Source organism: Marmota marmota, unplaced genomic scaffold (genome assembly GCF_001458135.2).
Source record: "Marmota marmota marmota unplaced genomic scaffold, marMar, whole genome shotgun sequence".
Classification (NCBI taxonomy): domain Eukaryota; kingdom Metazoa; phylum Chordata; class Mammalia; order Rodentia; family Sciuridae; genus Marmota; species Marmota marmota.
Window position 1 is genome coordinate 4,055,603 of NW_026000101.1, and position 17,835 is coordinate 4,073,437.

Here is a 17,835-nt window from a genome sequence, read left to right on the forward strand (position 1 = left end):
ACTTCTATTGCCATCTCTTTATGTTCGGGTGTTAGTTATGTCCACAGGCTTCCTCCTGGACTGAGCACTAGCTCATCCTGCAGCAAAGCTGGATCCTAAGTCCCCATTTTGCCCCCGTCCTGGGGACTGTCTCCCTGTTGTCTTGTCTGGGCTTCCTTGAACAGAGCCGAAGCAACCGCCTGCTGAGCAGACATTTTCCACAGCAGCAGAAGCTATGTGTGTTCCCAGGGTCGGCCCCAACGTCATCTTGCATTCTCATCCCCCCCATCACCTCCCTGGTCCCACCTTGTTATCCTGCCGTAATTAATCAGACAGACCACCTGAAAGCTTTACTGCCTTAAACAGCCTGAGTTCTTACAGCTCACTCCCCATGCCTCACTCATGCCCACAGACACTGACCCCTGAGCTGATCGTCCACATCAAGGCCTTGGTTCCTAAAATGACATTCTTCAGTCCAAGGCAGTTAGGACCGCCTACTAAACAACACAGAGTCTCCACGGAGTGAACAACAAAATAAAACAAAAAATGTATCAAATGGTCCATTTCCTATAAGTATTTAAGAAACAGATTATAAACAGAGCTACAGAAATCAGCAATAAATAAATAAATAAATAAAATAAACCTGCAGATTTAAAGTTGCTATTTTGAGCAAATTCAAAGAAAGATAGCAGATAGGCTTCAAGTATGACCATTGCTATGTTGGGAGTAGTAGCAACCTGTAGCACTGTGTTGAGAAGGATCCTGAGGCCAAATCTGAGCTGAGCAGGAAATACTTCCATGATCAATTAGTGACACACAGGACCCAAGGGCAAGCGAGATATCTGTTTGACAAACTGGGCAGGGTCACGTGCATGGCCTTGGAAGTGCAAATCTGGATTTGCATTCCTGGTCTTAGGTCTATGTTTAACCTCTGAAATGAACATTCCCACATATATATTTTTTTTTTACTTGTTGGCGGATATTTATTTATTTATTTATATGTGGTGCTAAAGATCAAACTCTATGCCTCGTACATGTTAGGCAAGCACTCTTCCACTGAGCTACAACCCCAGCCCCGTTCCTTACCTATTAAAACACTGGTAACAATGCTCTAACAGAGCACTGATGTTCTCATTAAATGAAGTAACTTTGCAAAAACACTTATAATGCGTAATATGTATTAAGTGCCCAATAACAAAAGCACGTAATTGCGATATCAATTCTTTAGCTCTAAAGTTAGTTCTCTCAAATGTAATTGCCCTGCCATATTCTCCTCTGATCGAAAGGTTTGTTTACGTGGATTCCTCATCCTCTCTTCACATCCATAAACCTGATGCTGGTGCGTGGGAGGTGCCGGGTAACCATCAGCTGATGATAAATACAGCACTTCTGCCCAGCAGTCTCCTCCAATAGCACACTGCACTGGCGGGCAATGGGGAATCTGAGTGGCTCCAGACCCATTTCTGAGCTTTCCCTAAAAATAAGCACACAGGCTGAGTCACCCCTTTATTCCCAGGCTCCTCTGAAAGTTGAACAGGATGTCATATTGTCCAGAAATAGCCTCACATTCCATCTCTAAATTGGCTCTCCGAAGACTCGAAGGCCTCTAGCCGACGTTGGTGAAGATGCTGTTTCTGGGTTGCAGTACACAGAGAATGATTGGGATGGTCATAAGAGCTAGAGGTGGTCGGGCACAGTGCTGCACACTGTCATCCCTGCAGTGTGAGGTAGGAGGATCACAAGTTTGAGGCCAGCCTGGGCAACTTAGTGAGACTCTGTCTTAAAATAAAATAAAGAAGTCTGAATGTAGCTCAGTAGTAGACTAGCCTGGGTTCAACAATACCCACTAGTACAAAAAAAATAAATAAATAAATAAGAAAATAAAAAAATTCAAGATGACCATGGTATGGAGAGCCACCTAGAAGCCTCCTGGAATATTCCAGCATTGGCACAATGGGCACTAAAGGGCTCAGAGAAGCTCCCCACCTCATCCTGCCTCCATTCTGTCATGAGCAGCACCTGAGAAGCCTCACATCTCCAGGGGCCCCGTGGCACCCGGGTACACAGCCCCTTCCTGGTACACAAGACTTCCACGACCCAGCACCCCTGCCCTTCTCTCCCTTCCCAGGCTCCAGCCACACCAGACTTCAGGACGTTCTAACCACTTCTGCTCCCTGACCCCCCTGTGACAGCTCATGCTTTCCCTTGTGGGAACAAAGGATACCCTCTCCCCGGCCCCACTCCACCCAGCTAAGCTGCTTTTTGCCCCCTTGGGGAAGGCCAGAGGGCCCCAGATTGGGCTCTGGATCAGGGCAAGGGGATCCTGAGCCTCTGCACTGCAGGATGGGACAGGAGGAGCAAGGGAGGGTGGCAGGGCAGGTAGACTGGAGCAGCAGAAAGAGTTGGCACAGAGAGAGGAGGGTGTGGGCTCTAGCCACAACCTGAGTGACCCCGGACAAACCCCTCAGCTGGGCTCCTGCTCTCTCTATGGAAAATAATACCTGTCCTGCTCACTGACGCTCACATCAAGGGAAGTGAGAACTGGGTGAACTGGAGACAGCTGTGACCCCAAGGAGTGTTTGGTTCATTATTAATGGTGAGAAGGGGAACCGCCCAGGGTCCTGAACAAAGCAGATGGCCTGGGCAGCTGAGGCCGTTCACAGCTTTTCTCACTATTTCTAAACAATCTTGGGATGTGTAATATCTGTGACACCTTAGTGTGAAATACTGTCCTGCTTTCACCTTCCAGATAAAAGGCTTTGGCTGGAGACAGGGCCATGGAGTGCTGAGGGCTCTGGGCTAAAGGGAAAGAACAAACACGAAAACAGGGCTGAGGCCTGAAGCAAATGGCACCCGTTGGGCAGCACCCCCCACTGCACCATTTCCCTGGGGCCCAATGTCCACTGCCATAGTCGGAGGCAGGGCAGGGTATAGACGTCCTTTACTATGAGATGCAGAGACCACCTGACCACAAGGCAGGGACCCCGTCATGGGTTGAACTGTGTCTCCTCAGAATACACAGGCTGAAGTCCTAACTCCCAGCTCCTCAGAAGGTGACCCGACTTGGAGATGGTCTTCACAGACGTCATCAAGTCAAAGTGATGTCATTAGGGCAGGTCCCAGTATGACTGGGACCTGATGGAAAAGGGAAATCTGGACACAGAGTTGGACACAGCATATAGAAGGAAGATGCTACAAGCCCAGGGGAGAGGCCTGGAACATTCCCTATCTCATTGCCTTTAGAAGAAACCATCCCTGCCACTGCCTCTGTGGCGATCTCCAGAACTCTGAGCTGCTAAGTGGCAGGGGAGGAAACAGACAGGAAGTTAAATTCTTTGCACCTCTTTATGTTCCCTGACCATCAAAGCCCCATCAAAGACTATAGCACCTCCACGAGCCCACAGGGCACTGTGTGAAGTGCCCCTTCCTCAAGCTACCTCTGGTACCCTGCTGGAAAATTGGCCTAATAAATACAGCAGATTACAGGGACCTCATGTGAACAGGGGCCCTGACCGCAGTGAGGCCAAGTTACAATGCCCGGCTGAGGCCTGATGTAACGAACCTCTACAGATAAGTCAGTTAGAAGGCTCTATATACACACTTGGTGGCCTCCTCATCTCCTGCCCTTGGAACACAACTCCAATCTATCTGGTGTCCTATTCTCAACACCAAAATGCAGCTTCAAAGACCTTCCCCAAACAGCACAACAGGCCGCCATGCCTATCAGAGTTGACATCAGAGCAGAGATGAAAACTATTTGTGCCCCCAGCTTGAAGCCTTTCTTATTCTTTTTGAGAAATTTGTATTCTCCTGAGGGACTCTGGAAAAATGTAAAAACATTTGTAAAAATGTAAAAAATGTAAAAAAAACTTCTAAAGTTTAAAGGAATCAATCCTTCATGATGAAAGTCAAGACTCAAAGGAATGAATCCCTAATGGTGACAATATGGAGAATTCATTTGGTCAGGTAACAGATCGTGTTATACCACATCAGTGGTTCTCAAAGGTGTTATTTTGTTACCCAGAGGTCACTTGGCAATGTCCAGAGACCTCTGTAATTGCCATGGTGAAGAGTGGGAGATGCTACTGGCATCTAATGGAGAGAGACCAGGGATGCTACTAAACCTCACCCAATACATGGGACAGTCCCTCACAGCAGAGAATTATCTGGTCCCAGTGTCAACAGTGCTCACACACCGTGGGTGGCTTCCCATTCTCCAAGCAGCTACTAGGAAGCAGCCCATTTGAGAACTTTAGGGTCAAATGCATGTATGACCAGAGAGGCAAAAGCCATTCGTATCTAGAAAAAGCAACTGCAACTGTCTGCCCTGCTCACTCTGCCATGCTCAGGCGGCCAGCCCAAGTCCTGTATTAACCTTTTATTTAACCTGATTTCACAACTATGGCTCTGCTGTCTCTCAAAACCTTGGGCAATTCAAAAATATCACTAATCCATCAAAGTCCCTTTGGAAATTTCCAGGAGACCAGATTCAAAGTCACAGCTGGCCTTTTCAAGTGAGAAATGGAAGTGGGCACAAAGGAAGTATCATTCAGGGAGGCCAGGATGGACCCTGTCACTGCTGGACACCAGCAGCTTTTACCTGGTGGTCAATTTATTAGCAATTCAAGGCCCTGGCCCTGTGGGTTCCAGGAAGGGACGGATCTCAGTGAAGGGCCAATGACCCACAGGCGTGGCTGGCTGCAAACCACTCCTCTAGGGCTCCTTGCTCAATCTCAGGGAATGTGGCTGCTTTCCCTTAAGGGGAAAGTGAGGATTCTGGCAAATTCCAGGGAATAAAGAAAATTCACTCAGAAGATCTCTACTCTCCGTCCTTGTCAATAGAAAGTGTCCTACCTTATTGTTAGATGGGCCAAGCCATTCCCTCTAAGAGATCAGATTTTTTCTGGTTTTCAAAAGAAAACAACAAGCAATTGGCTTAGGCAGTGAGGACATAATGGGAAAATTCTATAGTGGCAAAGCTCACATACTTGCTCTCCAATAAATGCCTCTCCTCATAGTGCCCAGAACACAGCAGAAAGGATGTCTGAGATGTTTTATTGTTCCACACTGCCAGCAACGAGACAACAGTTATTTCTTTAGAAAAAAGATTCTTAGAGCCTTAATCACAAACACAACCACAGCAAATGTGCTGTTTAGAGAGCAGAGGTCAGCAAAGTTTTTCTGTAAACGGTCAGAGAGTAAACATTTTCGGCCTTGCAGGCCATATGGTCTTTGCTTCGATGACTGCGACAGCACAAACTCAAGCCACAGACAACACACAAGCGAATGGCACAGCTGTGTTCCGGCAAAGCTTTCTTTATGGACACCACAATATGAATTTCACATAGTTTTCAGGGGTCACAAAATTAAAAAATTTTTTTTTCTATCACTCAAAAAATATGAAAAGCATTGCCTGGCTCTCAGGCCTTATAAAAAGAGGCTGTGAGCCAGATTGGGCCCATGGGCTATTGTGTGCCAGATTAAAAATTGGCCATTTTCATTCATTCGTCATTCCGAAGCTGCTATCTGAAATGGACTTTCCTCCTTGTCTCAATGTGATTCTGAAATCACAGTAGTAAAATGAGTGAGTGAAAAACAAAGCAAACAAGACAACCAAATCAACCACAGTACCAACCTCTACCACAGCAACCAGGCTGGGAAGGATCTGGTTGGGCCACGTGACTCATCCCAACACACCCCAAGAAACTGTCTTGCCCGACGCAGTGGAAGATCTATGGCTTGCTGAAGGCTAGAGTTCCAATGTTATTTTTAAACTCACTCGGTGTGAACAATCTCCTAGTTTAGTCTTTGCAGTTTTATGTTATTCAAATGTTGGACCTGAAAAGAGGGAGAGAAGGGAGCTAGGAAATGTACTAAGGTCTCAAATCCAGTTGTCTTCCCTCCTCCAACACACACGGGACTGTTTCTCATTCTTCAGAAAAGATAGGATTAGTTGGTCACAAAAAGCTTCTTGAAAACACATCCATATCGGGAGGAGGCACTCCGGCCCTTCCAACGCCTCCTTTGGCTCCACAGAGCATGCTATTTAAAATTTAAAAAGTTCATTCACTCCCACAACAGAGGAGTTGAGCACAGACTCAGAAGAAGTAGGTTCTGAACCTGGTGTTGAAGTTGGCATGGGACGGAGATGGACTTTCCTGATAAAATAAAGAACGTCCAGGTAAGTGTGAATTTCAGATGACAAATGATGGCTTAATATATCCCAGGCATAACTATACACTCTGTGTCATAAACTGCTAAATGTGACAATCCTAGTAGAAGACAATAAACAGATGAGCCAGGATGGAGGGGAAGATACTTAGATATTTATTAGGGTGACGCAAAAACTTGTCATCTGAGGACGGGGGTGTATTCACGATGAATCAGTTCCCAGTGGCCGGGAAGGACAGTTTCCTGTTGTGGTCAGTCCTCCCACTCCTGATTCTTATGCCCTCAAAGCAGGGTGCAAGGTGGGGGCTGAGCAGAACTGCTTACATTCCAGTGGTAGTTTAAAAAGCAGAATTTTGGATGTGATGGAATCACTGTGCATCCTGGTAGTAGCACAATGTATACATGTGTTAAAATTCAGACATCAAAAATTGAAGTCAGGCCGGGCACCGTGACGCACGCCTGTAATACCAGTGGTTCGGAAGGCTGAGGCAGGAGGATGGAGAGTTCAAAGCCAACCTCAGCAACAGAAAGGTGCTAAGCAACTCAGTGAGACCCTGTCTCTAAATCAAATACAACATATGGCTGGGGATGCGGCTCAGTGGTTGAGTGCCCATGAGTTCAATCCCCAGTACAAAAAAAAAAAAAAAAGTTGAAGTCAGTTTTGATCTCTGTTCATTAACTTTTTTTTTTTTTATTTTGAAAAGGTGCTTGCAGGTTTTAATTCTTAGAACTCATGAGTTCTTACATCATGCCAGATAAAGAACTGATTTCAGTGGTAGCTGTAACTCTGATCCCAACCTATAGTTTCTTACAAGGTCCAGTTCCCAGAGGGTCCTCAATTCTATGACAAATGGGGTTCTGCAACTCAGGAGGCTGAGGCAGGAGGATGGTAAGTTCGAGGTCAGCCTCAGCAACTTAGCAAGACCCTATCTTAAAATAAAAAATAAAAAGGGCTGGGGATGTAGTTCAGTAGAAAAGCACCCCAGGTTCAATCTCCAGTACCAAAACCAACACAGAACAAAACAAAAAATGGGCTTCCATCCCACGATCTGCCCAACAAACATGTATCTACATCTCACTTAACTCCAAGCTATAATACCCCTTCACCCCACCCCCACATAGTATTGGCTTTACAATTAAATAAAATATTCTGTGAAAGTCAAAAGTGGAAAAGTAACGGCTCAGGCTGGGGGCCTAGGGGGAGGGGGACAGGGGCAGGGAATGAATCCAGCGCACACTGCGTTAAACTCTCATTGTGTTTGGTTTGGCCCATATAGAGTTTAAATCATGGTGAACATTTAAATAGCAACAGATTTCTTTCAAAAGCTGGATTCCCAGGTTCTCTTGTAAAAGTAGAAGATCCTAGGCTTGTATTCCTACTAAGTATCAATCAGCATGAGTTGGCAGTTCGGGAACTGCCCCTCAGGAGCCTGATCTCTTGGATCATTAACACCCCCCAAGCTCAGTCAGGTCAACCCGGCACCTGGTGTGTCTGGGTTTCACTCCTTAAAGTAAGGTATTCTGCAGGGTGTCTGCCATATGGATGCTCTCAGGAACTGGGAGCTTCCCTCCCTGCCCTTAAAAGGAGCTACAAGACGAAACAACCATCTTTGGAACAGCTTTTGCAACCATGAGGGTACCCTAAGTCCTATAGAGGAGGTGACCCACTCTGCCAGGAGAGGCCTGGAAGGGACCCTCCACCATTAAGACAGGCTGCTTCCAGTTTTGGGGTTTTTTGGTGGGGGGAGCAGAGAGGGTACCAGGGATTGAACTCAACTACTCAACCACTAAGCCACATCCCCAGCCCTATTTTGTATTTTATTTAGAGACAGGGTCTGAGTTGCTTAGCGCTTCGCCATTGCTGAGGCTGGCTTTGAACTCGCGATCCTCCTGCCTCAACCTCCTGAGCCACTGGGATCACAGGCATGCACCACCACACCCAGCTGTGCTTCCAGTTTTTTCACTATAGACCCAGACTTAGTGGGGTGCAGAGCTGCAGCCAGCCAGAGGCAGTAGTTGAGACAGGTCAAGACAGAGGTGATGCCTGCCGGGAAACTAAAGCTGCTTTCACCTTTGCCCCGTCTCCTCTGTGTTTCCCAGAGCCGCCACTCTTTCTTCATTCTCATTGTCAGATCCAACACTGGCTTGATATCCTTCATTCTCACTGTGAATAAGGATGGGGGTGATCAGGAGACTAGTGTCATACTGCTGGTACTGGGAAGGATGAGAGTGTCTTCTACCTCTAGACTCCAGGATCTTCTCACCCAGGCCCACCAAACTCATGCCATATATTGTTAATACCTGGAATGAGTTTTGCTGTTGTGTTTGACTAATGGCAACGACACTGGGTTTTGAACACGTTGTGCTCAGACTGCAAACCACCTAGAAATAGGATGGGAGCCTAACCATCCTAGAGTAGGTTTTGTTAACCTGGATAACCACCCACTGAAGTCTCACTCAGGTCAACTTTGAGTTTTCAGATATGTCTCACAGTTCCACTGGGACAAGAAAATTTCGAAGTACTTCCCACTCCATTAAAGGCAGCAAGCATCACTAGCCCGAGATGACAAGCCAGGCAGTAGAAACCCAGTGTTTCAGACCAAGCAGAGGCCTGGGGGATACTGATGCACCAAGTCCATGCCACTCTGCCAAGAGGCACCTCCCTTAAATCTCAGCCTTGCTGTCACATCCCACAGGAGACAAGCAGAACATCACAGCAACCCAAATCCTGAAGCCGCAGCCGCTATTCACCAGCCTCAAAATTGTCAACATTAGCACTGAACTCGGAGAAACAAAATCGCCTACCTAGCACCCAAGGGGTTAAGTTTCCAGGCATGTTTTTCTCTTAAGAATTACATTTTTTGGTAACCCTCAAAGTTTTACGTTTCAGCCCTGAATTTAAAAATAAAGAGAATCCTTATATGACTGGTTATAGTTTAGCAGAGGGGGGAAAAAATCCCACCCACCCAGAATAGTAAATCAACCAGTGAAAGGGCTTCTTTTCCACTCCCCGCTTGCAAAAAAGTAAGGGCAGGTTTTACAAGGCCCTTGAAGATATTTGGTCAAGCACAGACTGTCAAGAACCCCACATGGTAATGAAATTGGCTGTTGCAGGGAAAGAAGGGACAGAAAGATGTGCTCTGAGGTCTGACTCAAGGCCTCTCCATCTCCAGAAGGGGCTTTTTTGTTTGTTTGTTTGTTTTAATCTTGGGACTCAGGTGGCTTTTCTTTCCTCTTCCACATGTGCAAGGGAGAAGTACCAGCCGCCCTGTTCCTTTCTTTTGGCTAAGCTCATATGATGCTTCAGAAGCTCTGATAATGGTGTCAAAGACTAGCCCCAAATATTTTTAATACATGTTCAAGCATTGTGCAAATAAGCTATAGTCTTGTCTCTGTTTGTCTCTCTCACCCCTAGTTTTATATTTAATAATCTCCTTACGAACATTTTAGCTCAACATGAGACTACTGAAAAATACGGACAATAATTAAGCAAGGACACACGTAGCTCTGAGATGTGCCACCCCATACCAACCTCTGTTCCTTCTGGCATTTCCTGTCAGAAATAGGTCTCAGCTGGGTGGTATTCTCCCAAACCCAGAGTGCTCATGAGCGACCTTTCCTCTACAAAGTGCCCTGTGCTGTCTGGCTCATCACCCACAGTCTTGTTCTCTTGGGCCACAGGCCTCTGTGCTTTGTGTTTTAAGACAAATAAGAGACTGGGTGAGGCTGAATCCTTCAAAAAATGAAGTACTGGCTCAAACAATGGATGCTACACACAAGGACGAGGGAGGCCAGCATGACATCGTTGGGAGAATAAACTCCTCTTGGGTACGTCAATGACAAGCCCTACTTGTGTACACACAGATCGACTTAGGAGAATCATTAGCCATCAGTAAGTAAGTGAATCTCAGTTTCTGCTCATCCTGGTGTCCTAGTAGAGCTGCCCACCCAGACGCCGCCATACTGTGAATCAGTACCTGCAGGTTGAAGAAGGTTCCATGAGACTTCTCTGGCTGATCTGCAATAGGACATCTACATCTACAGCACCGTCATATCACCCTCCATTGCACTGATGGAAGTCTTCTTCACCACACAACTTATCTCACAGAGCTGCCCACTAAGACCTTCCCAAGGGCCGGTTGGAGCCCACAGTTTTGGTCAGAGGACCCCAAGCAAACCCTCCCAACCGGCTCAGCCAATCACAAGCAAACCCTCCCAATCTGCTCAGCCAATCACAAGCAACCCCTCTCAACCAGTCTAGCCAATCCCAGGACAACTTTCCCAACAGGTGTCTTCAGGTGACCAATAGACAGAAATTACACTTACTTAAATAGATTAAAACAAGTACCCAAGAAAGACCTCTTCTTGATCAGCCAACTGACGTGTGAAGAATTCATCCGCATCACTGTCAAACGGGGCTGTGCTGATCTTTTATTCTATGTCATATCTTCAAACTATACACCCCACACAAACTCCTGGGCATGTCCCAATGGGCATGTGATACTTATCAAAACGCAGGCCATAGTCTCTTTTCCTTATTGGTCTCCTACTAGTTTACCAGTGTTTCTCAAAGTGTGTTCCCCAGCCCAGCAATTGTAGCTGAGAAGAGCATTACCCAGGAACTTGGCAAAAATGCAGTTCTCCTGATTCAGACCCACTGGGAGTGTGTTGCAAAGACTGTTCTAGGTGATTCTAAAAAGTCTGTGAATGGCTGTTCTATGCTGATTTATCTGGCTGAAAAATGAAAAGTCTATATCAACTGCCTGTTGCTGACATTATAGGTGCTGATGCCAACAAGGCCACCCTATATTGTTACTTGAAACTGATTATAAATCAGGATCACCTCACGCATCTTGGCAGACACAAGATAGACTCAAATTTGAGAGTAGGATTTGCATACCTTGGGTAAATATTCTTAAAGATTGTTCTATAATAATGAAAATTTCACACATTAAGGTACTAATTGTTTTTCAGATTCTTCTGTTAATTTAGAAAACAGTCACCTACCTAGATGTGAGTATTCTGAGTTGGAGGCCAAACTCTCAAAGCCCTGGTGGAAAGCAGCCTGATTTTGCAACATTATGAAAGACCTAGGGGACGCTGGGAGGACTACTTCACCAGCATTGTTGTGAAATCCAAATGAGCCAATGCATATGGAAAGCATAATGTCAAGGTCAAAGCTCCACCTATGCATAAAGGTCACAAAACGTCCACCTGATGACCAACAGGAATTGCACTCTGACCACAAATCTTTTGAAAGTTTTTAAACTAATTTATATTGTGCTTTTTCTAAAAAAAAACCCAGGAGATCCTACATTTTTAAAAATCAGATTTCTGGCTTCTCTTGAAAATGAGTTGATGTAGTAACATAGGACCCACGTCCTCGCGCAGCATAAATTAACTGCCTCTTAACCATGAAGTAGCATCTGTTCTCCAAGACCTCACACTTTCCACTCTCTGTGTCCCTCATTTAAGTTGTATACTGCCCCCCACCCCCAACCCTTTAAGTTTCCAACTTCCGTCTACTGCAAACAATCCTCCATTATCTCGACTTTTATTGTTGTTGTTATTACTATCCCCATGCATTGAAAACTCTTAGTACTTCTTCTGTTCACCTGAAATTTCTTTGGCAAAATACTGCAGAATTCATCTTTCTCCCTTTGTGTTCATTTTCTATTTAAAGATGCATGCATTAAGAACTGTTTATTCCCCTATTATAAATAGAAAATTCTGTGAGTGCTTCCTGTAGACCGGCTCAGAGCATTTCCCATGAAATCCCTCAAAACCTCACAACAATGTCCCTGAAGTAGACATTACCATTACACCCATTTTACTGATGAGGAAGCCAAGGGATAATGCCATCATTCAGATGCTAATGAAAACACCAGAACTTTAGCCCAGTCTTTTTGACTCCAGAATCCACGTTCATAACTACCCTGTCAGGTTGTGCAACACACTCACAGCTTTTGGGACCACAGTTTCTGTGCACCAATGCTTATTTGGTGTCTTAGCCAAGGTGATGCCACATAAAAACCAGCTCTTACTGCCAAGCAAGTTAATCAACATCCCCAAAAGGGATCAGTGATGAAACATGAGCAGGGGTCTCAAAAGTGTTGCACAGATCCCATCAGAGTGTACTAGACTCTCTAGTGAGCTCTGGTTTTCCTTGAGATGCTGACGAATCATAACCCACAACTCCCGTGGCTTGGCTTTTGTAATAATAACTTTTTTTGTTTGTTTTAAATAACTGCTCTATTCCTCAGAGCACTTTCAAGTTTGCCAGAGAAGCTGATCTTTGTCTCAAGAGACTAAAATGCTCAGAGGTATAAATAAGTGGCCAGAGATGTGTATGGCCCTTGACCATGTTTGTGTAAGGTTGCCTTGGCACTCCCAGACCCAGCAATGACCCTGCCAGGGCCCAAAGTGTCCCCTATCCACTTGGCACTCCTTATGACTCAGCCAGGGGGAACCTGATCATATGACAAGTACCAATATCCCCAGAAAACCATTTCTTAGGCCTTCACATGGAACTTAGAAATACAGTGACATCTATGTTTTTGAAATGGAAGTAGGTAACAGATTAATGACTAGGATGGTAAATTTTCTAGTCCTTTGTCAGCAGTTCACCAATGCCACATGGGACATGTATGGAGATGGTCCCCACACAATACACACTTGTTACTAGGGCTGGGTTGTGGCTCTCTAACCTCTCTGAGAAATCCCTGACTTGGGATGCTGGGCTTAGTTATAGGAAAATGGTAGCAAGGACCTGTGCCCAGCCAATGCAGGCCAATCTCAATGGCATGGATCAAGCTGGTAGCCTCCTGGGTCCCTGTGTCCCCACTTCAAACCTGGAACCCAAGATATAATCACTCCAAGGTAAGAAGAGGCATGAAAAGACGAATCCAAGCAGAAGCCCACAAATATTTCTCTGGGAGTCCAGGGCACAGCCAACCTAAGTCAACCACCTACACCCAGGCCCACTCAGGACAGAGCTCCGAACCTGGTGAGAGTTCACTCACTGCCCCCTTTAGGTGAGAGTTTCAATGAAGAGATACTCAAAGTGAGAGCCACAGAAAGACTGATTTCACAGAGGCACATTCAGGCCCACCCCTCTCCTCCAGCCAGTGAACTTCAGGTCAGGAGTATCTGTGGCAGGTCCAGCCTAGGTCCAAGCACCCTACCAAGGCTGAATGTGTCACCAACACAGGGAATCGGGAGTCAGGAGAGACTGGGACTTGCTATGCTTCCATCTCTCACTGTGTGAGCGTGGACATCTCTGGACACTCCACTGTTCAGTGGAGAAAACAAGGCTTGCCCTACGCACCTCAGAGCAAAGGGTGCCTGTGCGAGGCTTATGCAAACTGAGAAGCACCGTCCAAAAGCAAAAGTACTTTTTTACTATTCTACTTGTGAGTTCTGAGTAAATAACCAAATTCCCTAAAGAACAAGTGTAGGTTAGATTTACATTTCATATTTCAGCACACATAAACACACCCATGTGGGTCCCTGGGGCTGGCCTGTGGCCTTGTCCTTGTGGTTTTTAGGGCTTTTACCCAAAAGGACCTCTGTAACATTTCACTATTTTCACTCATGCTCAAGAAAATTATCCCTTCCTTGGATGTGTAGACATAACAACACCCTCCCCCGAAGTTGGCTTCCACAGAGACTCCACAGCTCCTTCCCCTAGAGAGTGTTACTCATTTGGTTGGTTTACGTTGGGTGTTTCTGCGCAGTGAACCCAGGCTTGGAAGACTCTCAAAAAAGATGGGGGCCTCCTGGTTTACCTCAGGTTCTGCCAATGCTACGAAAGCAGTCTGCTGCTGTCTCGTGGGCTCTCACTGGGGCTGGGGAACCACCTGAATGGTGGGCTCACAGGAAAAATGAGGTGCTACTACCAAAAGTGGGTGGTTGTTCAGGGGAGTAGTCAAATACAGGCTCCAGTGGCCTGCGGTGTGGGTTTGAATCCTGGATGGTACCTGCTTAATGCTGGGCCAGTTCTACAACCTCCTCATCCTTAGAACAGCAGAACAGAATCAGGCCCACTTCGTCAGCCTGCTCATAGGCTAAAGCAAGAAAATATGTGATGAAAAGCATGTCAGCCCTGTCACTGAGTTTGTGCCACTAGCTACTGACTCAACTTAGTGCTTTGGGCTTTCCCTTTCAAATAAATAATCAACAAACAACCAATCAACCAATGCCCTCTAGTAATTGGGGAGGTTCTGACACTAGTTCTGTGTTATTTTGCCCAATTTTCAGGATGTGCTCAAATGCCGCTTCTTCAGGAAGAGTCCTTGAAGTTGGCTGGCATGTCCCACAAGTGTGCTCACGGGCTCACAGATGTGTAAGGTACAGCAATTGTTTATGCACTTTTCTTTTATCTCCATGAGATGCTAAACAAGTGTAGGTTAAAAAATAAAGAACTTCACTCAGTGCCTTGCTGAATGTTTGAGGTTCAACAAATGGCAATTATTCTTATTCCCTGGAATCACCATTCATGTTTGTTCGGTGGCAGAGACGTTCTGTATATTATAAATTTAAAGCTCTTGGAGTGTGCCAAGAGATGAAAGGGGCATACAGGGTGGGAGTGGAGACAGTCGTCAGATGAGCTTGCTTGCCTTTTGTAAGGAAATAAGACAAAAGCCATCTTCTCTCATTGATTGTCTCTGGACTCAGATGGAAGGTTCAGTTAAGGTTCTGTAGTTTCTAAGTATTTAATTCCCTTTGCGGGGGGAATCCCACACATGATCATGTAACATATACCTCAGGACACGGGACACCTCAGCCTTTCAAAAACTAAGTGTTCAAAGGGTGAAATCTTCCTTCTTATGGCTGAAATTTGGGGACACATCTTCTCAGTGTTGCCAGTCCCTTCCCGGGGGGACAACTGTTGCAAATGGTCATCAGCAGCCCGTGGAGCATTCTCTGGAGCAGCCACTGGGTCAACAGTTAAAGCAGCCTATCATCCAGGAGGAGGCACCTGCTGAATGAATAGGTGAATGAACCCTAAGCGGCCACCCCTTGCCTGAAGCACTTAGAGAAAGTGACGCTGGGCGATTCCCTGGCCTTCACTTAGAATTGAAGACAAGAAGAGAAAAAAAAAAAAGGATGTCCCTGGTTTTCCCACTTCAGAGTTGTTGCTCCTAAACTTTCAGGACCAGGCAGCAGAGGAGACAGGAACCGAGGGCTGCGCCACAGTCAGCATCAAGTAATGGCAGCTGCATGCCAGGTGCTTCACCTGCCTCTTCATGGCCCTTAAGCCAGCCCATGAGGCAAAACCTATAGAACTGAGGCCCAGACTCAGGACTGCCCAAGACCCAGAAGCAGGCGAAGATGTGAGGAACTCATTCTTATCTTCCCTCGTATGTCCTCAGAGACTTCAGGCCTGCTAGGCTCTGGGAGAGACTTATGAGCTCCTCAGGGTCCCCTGAGAACTCTAGGAAAATGGCAGAGAGAGGCAGGGTTCGCCCAATCTGGAAAGCGTGCTCTAGGCCAAAGTGTGGCATAAAACCATCTACTCATGTGACCACAGGTTCCCCCAGACCCTTCTGTCTCTTAATCCCCTCCCCCCCACACACAATGATGTCACTGTTAGAAAATCTTTACTGACCACATTCATGTTCACCGATGTTGACCCACTCATGAGAATCATCAACAGCTCCACAGGTCCTCAGGACAAACTCAATCCCCCCACTGAATAGGCACGAGTGGGTATTTATCTTCTCACACACTCAAGAGATTTCTAAAAGATGGCCTAGATCTTTCTTGAAAATCTGCTTGGCCTCTGCTGGGATTCTTCAACTCCACTTGAAAGGGGGTGGCCCCAGAATTAGCTGCTGCTGGCTCTGTGTTTAGAAAGTAAGTCCTTTCATGGGGTTCAGCTGTCCCTCAGGCATCCGGGGAAGCTGCCCATGCAAAGGCAGAAAATGTGACAACTGTTGCAAACGGTCAACAGCAGCCCATGGGAGGGACTGAGCATTCTCTGGAGCAGCCACTTGGTCAACAGTTAAAGCAGCCTATTATCCAGTTTATACAAAACACCCACCAGCTCCATGGCACCAATAGCTGAATATCCCCCATTCTTATCAAGTTCATGACAAACTGCCACACTGCTTTGCCAATAACTGTAGAAACCATGAACAATTTCATTAACCATCCAAATCCACATACAAGGGGGAAAGGGAGAGAAGACAGCCTCACAGGCAAACCATAGCATTTCAGCATTGCTGACAGACAGCTCTCAGCCTCCAGGGAGAAAGTCCCCAGAACCCTTCAGATTTGAAGAGTTTGAGAAAGGAGGTCTCAGAGCCACCAAGACCACATCAAATGCTTCTTAAAAAAAAAAAAATTAAAAAGTTGGGCCTTTGTGCATTTTCCCAAAGAAGAATCTGCCCAAAGGCTTTTGAAAATACTTTCATGTACTTCACTTCCAAAACATTACACAGTATACACAGTATTTCTCCAACAAATTTATAAGTGTTTCCAGGGAACTCCTAGACTGGAAAAAAAAAAAAAAAGGAAAGAAAAGGACTTAGGTATAAGAATATCTGGAGAGTCTTCTATGTTAACAGACCTCTCTTTTAATTGTTCTTATTTCAAATAACAGCCATAATCATTCCCTCATCCACAAAGGAAATATATAATCCAGCTGTGGTGGCTCCAGTAAAAATACCACATCTGTGGATCATTGGCAACACTCTGGCAAGACTGCTCAAATCTAGGCAGTCTCAGAGAGTTATTTTTTGTACCCAAGATGCACATGAGTGCACTTTTCTGAGAGTGCAAATGAACTTTGCCAAACCCAGTTGCTCTTTTGCATGCCGAAAGGAGGTCTGCAGATAATCCACACCCCACAGAGAAGAGGTTCCCTTGGAATATTATTCTCAGGATCCAGCAGTTGTTAGAAGTCCTCAGACCCCTCTAGGGTGGTGGCTTGGGCCAGGGCCTTGTCAATATCAAATAGAGAAGGGGAGAGTAACACTCCCGGTTTCTGGGAGGAGGTTCACCGCGTGGCTGGCTGACCCAGTAGCTGGCTCCTGGTTTTCCACTTAACAGGCCAACGGCTTCCGCAGAGGAAGGCAGCCTCCGTTCAGGTCATCCTTCTCTCCCTTCTCCAGCATACGAAGCCAGTGAATTCCTGAGCACTGGGTGATAATATTCCAGGAGTCGTCCCCCAAGCCTGAGTAGTCTGTCCCCAAAGCCCAGCGTCAAGAATCTTATTTCTAAGCCAATCTTTCACGTTCAAATCCCCAGTCCTAAATGCGCCCTGGGGGGTTAGGTCTACAGATCTATGAAGGAAAAGTCAACGTCGCTGAGGGTTGACAGACTTTACCCGGGAACATATGGCCCGAGGCTTCCACGCTGGCATGCCGGTCACCCCAAAACCCTCCGGGTCCCCGTCCACCCCAGACAATAGAGCAAGAAAATAAAATGAAAGTGGACTTACTGCTATGGCTTGCAGCCTCTCCTTGTGCAATTCCGCTTCTGCCATCCTGGAGAAAGGCACCCAGGCAGGAGAAAGAGGAAAGAAAAACAAAACACACGCTGTAGTCACCCAAGGAAATTGACGTGCACCCCGGGGGGCTTAGCTAGAACCCAGGAGAGCCCAGGCAGCGGGGTCGCTTGGGGCAGCGGGCAGAGCTGTGCACACGGCTGTCTTTCGGGCTCAGCCCCTGGTCCCCGCCC

At 46.3% G+C, this 17,835-nt stretch overlaps 1 protein-coding gene across 3 annotated transcripts in view; it reads right to left on the reverse strand.

Annotated features, from left to right (window-relative positions):
• Palm2akap2 (PALM2 and AKAP2 fusion) overlaps positions 1-17,835 on the reverse strand; it is a 456,764-nt gene that overhangs the window by 314,065 nt on the left and 124,864 nt on the right. For all 3 annotated transcript variants that reach the window (XM_048783227.1, XM_015492211.2, XM_048783228.1), the window contains exon 2: positions 17,597-17,642. In XM_048783227.1, coding sequence (XP_048639184.1) covers positions 17,597-17,642 — 46 coding nt within the window. The remainder of the gene's footprint in view (positions 1-17,596; positions 17,643-17,835) is intronic.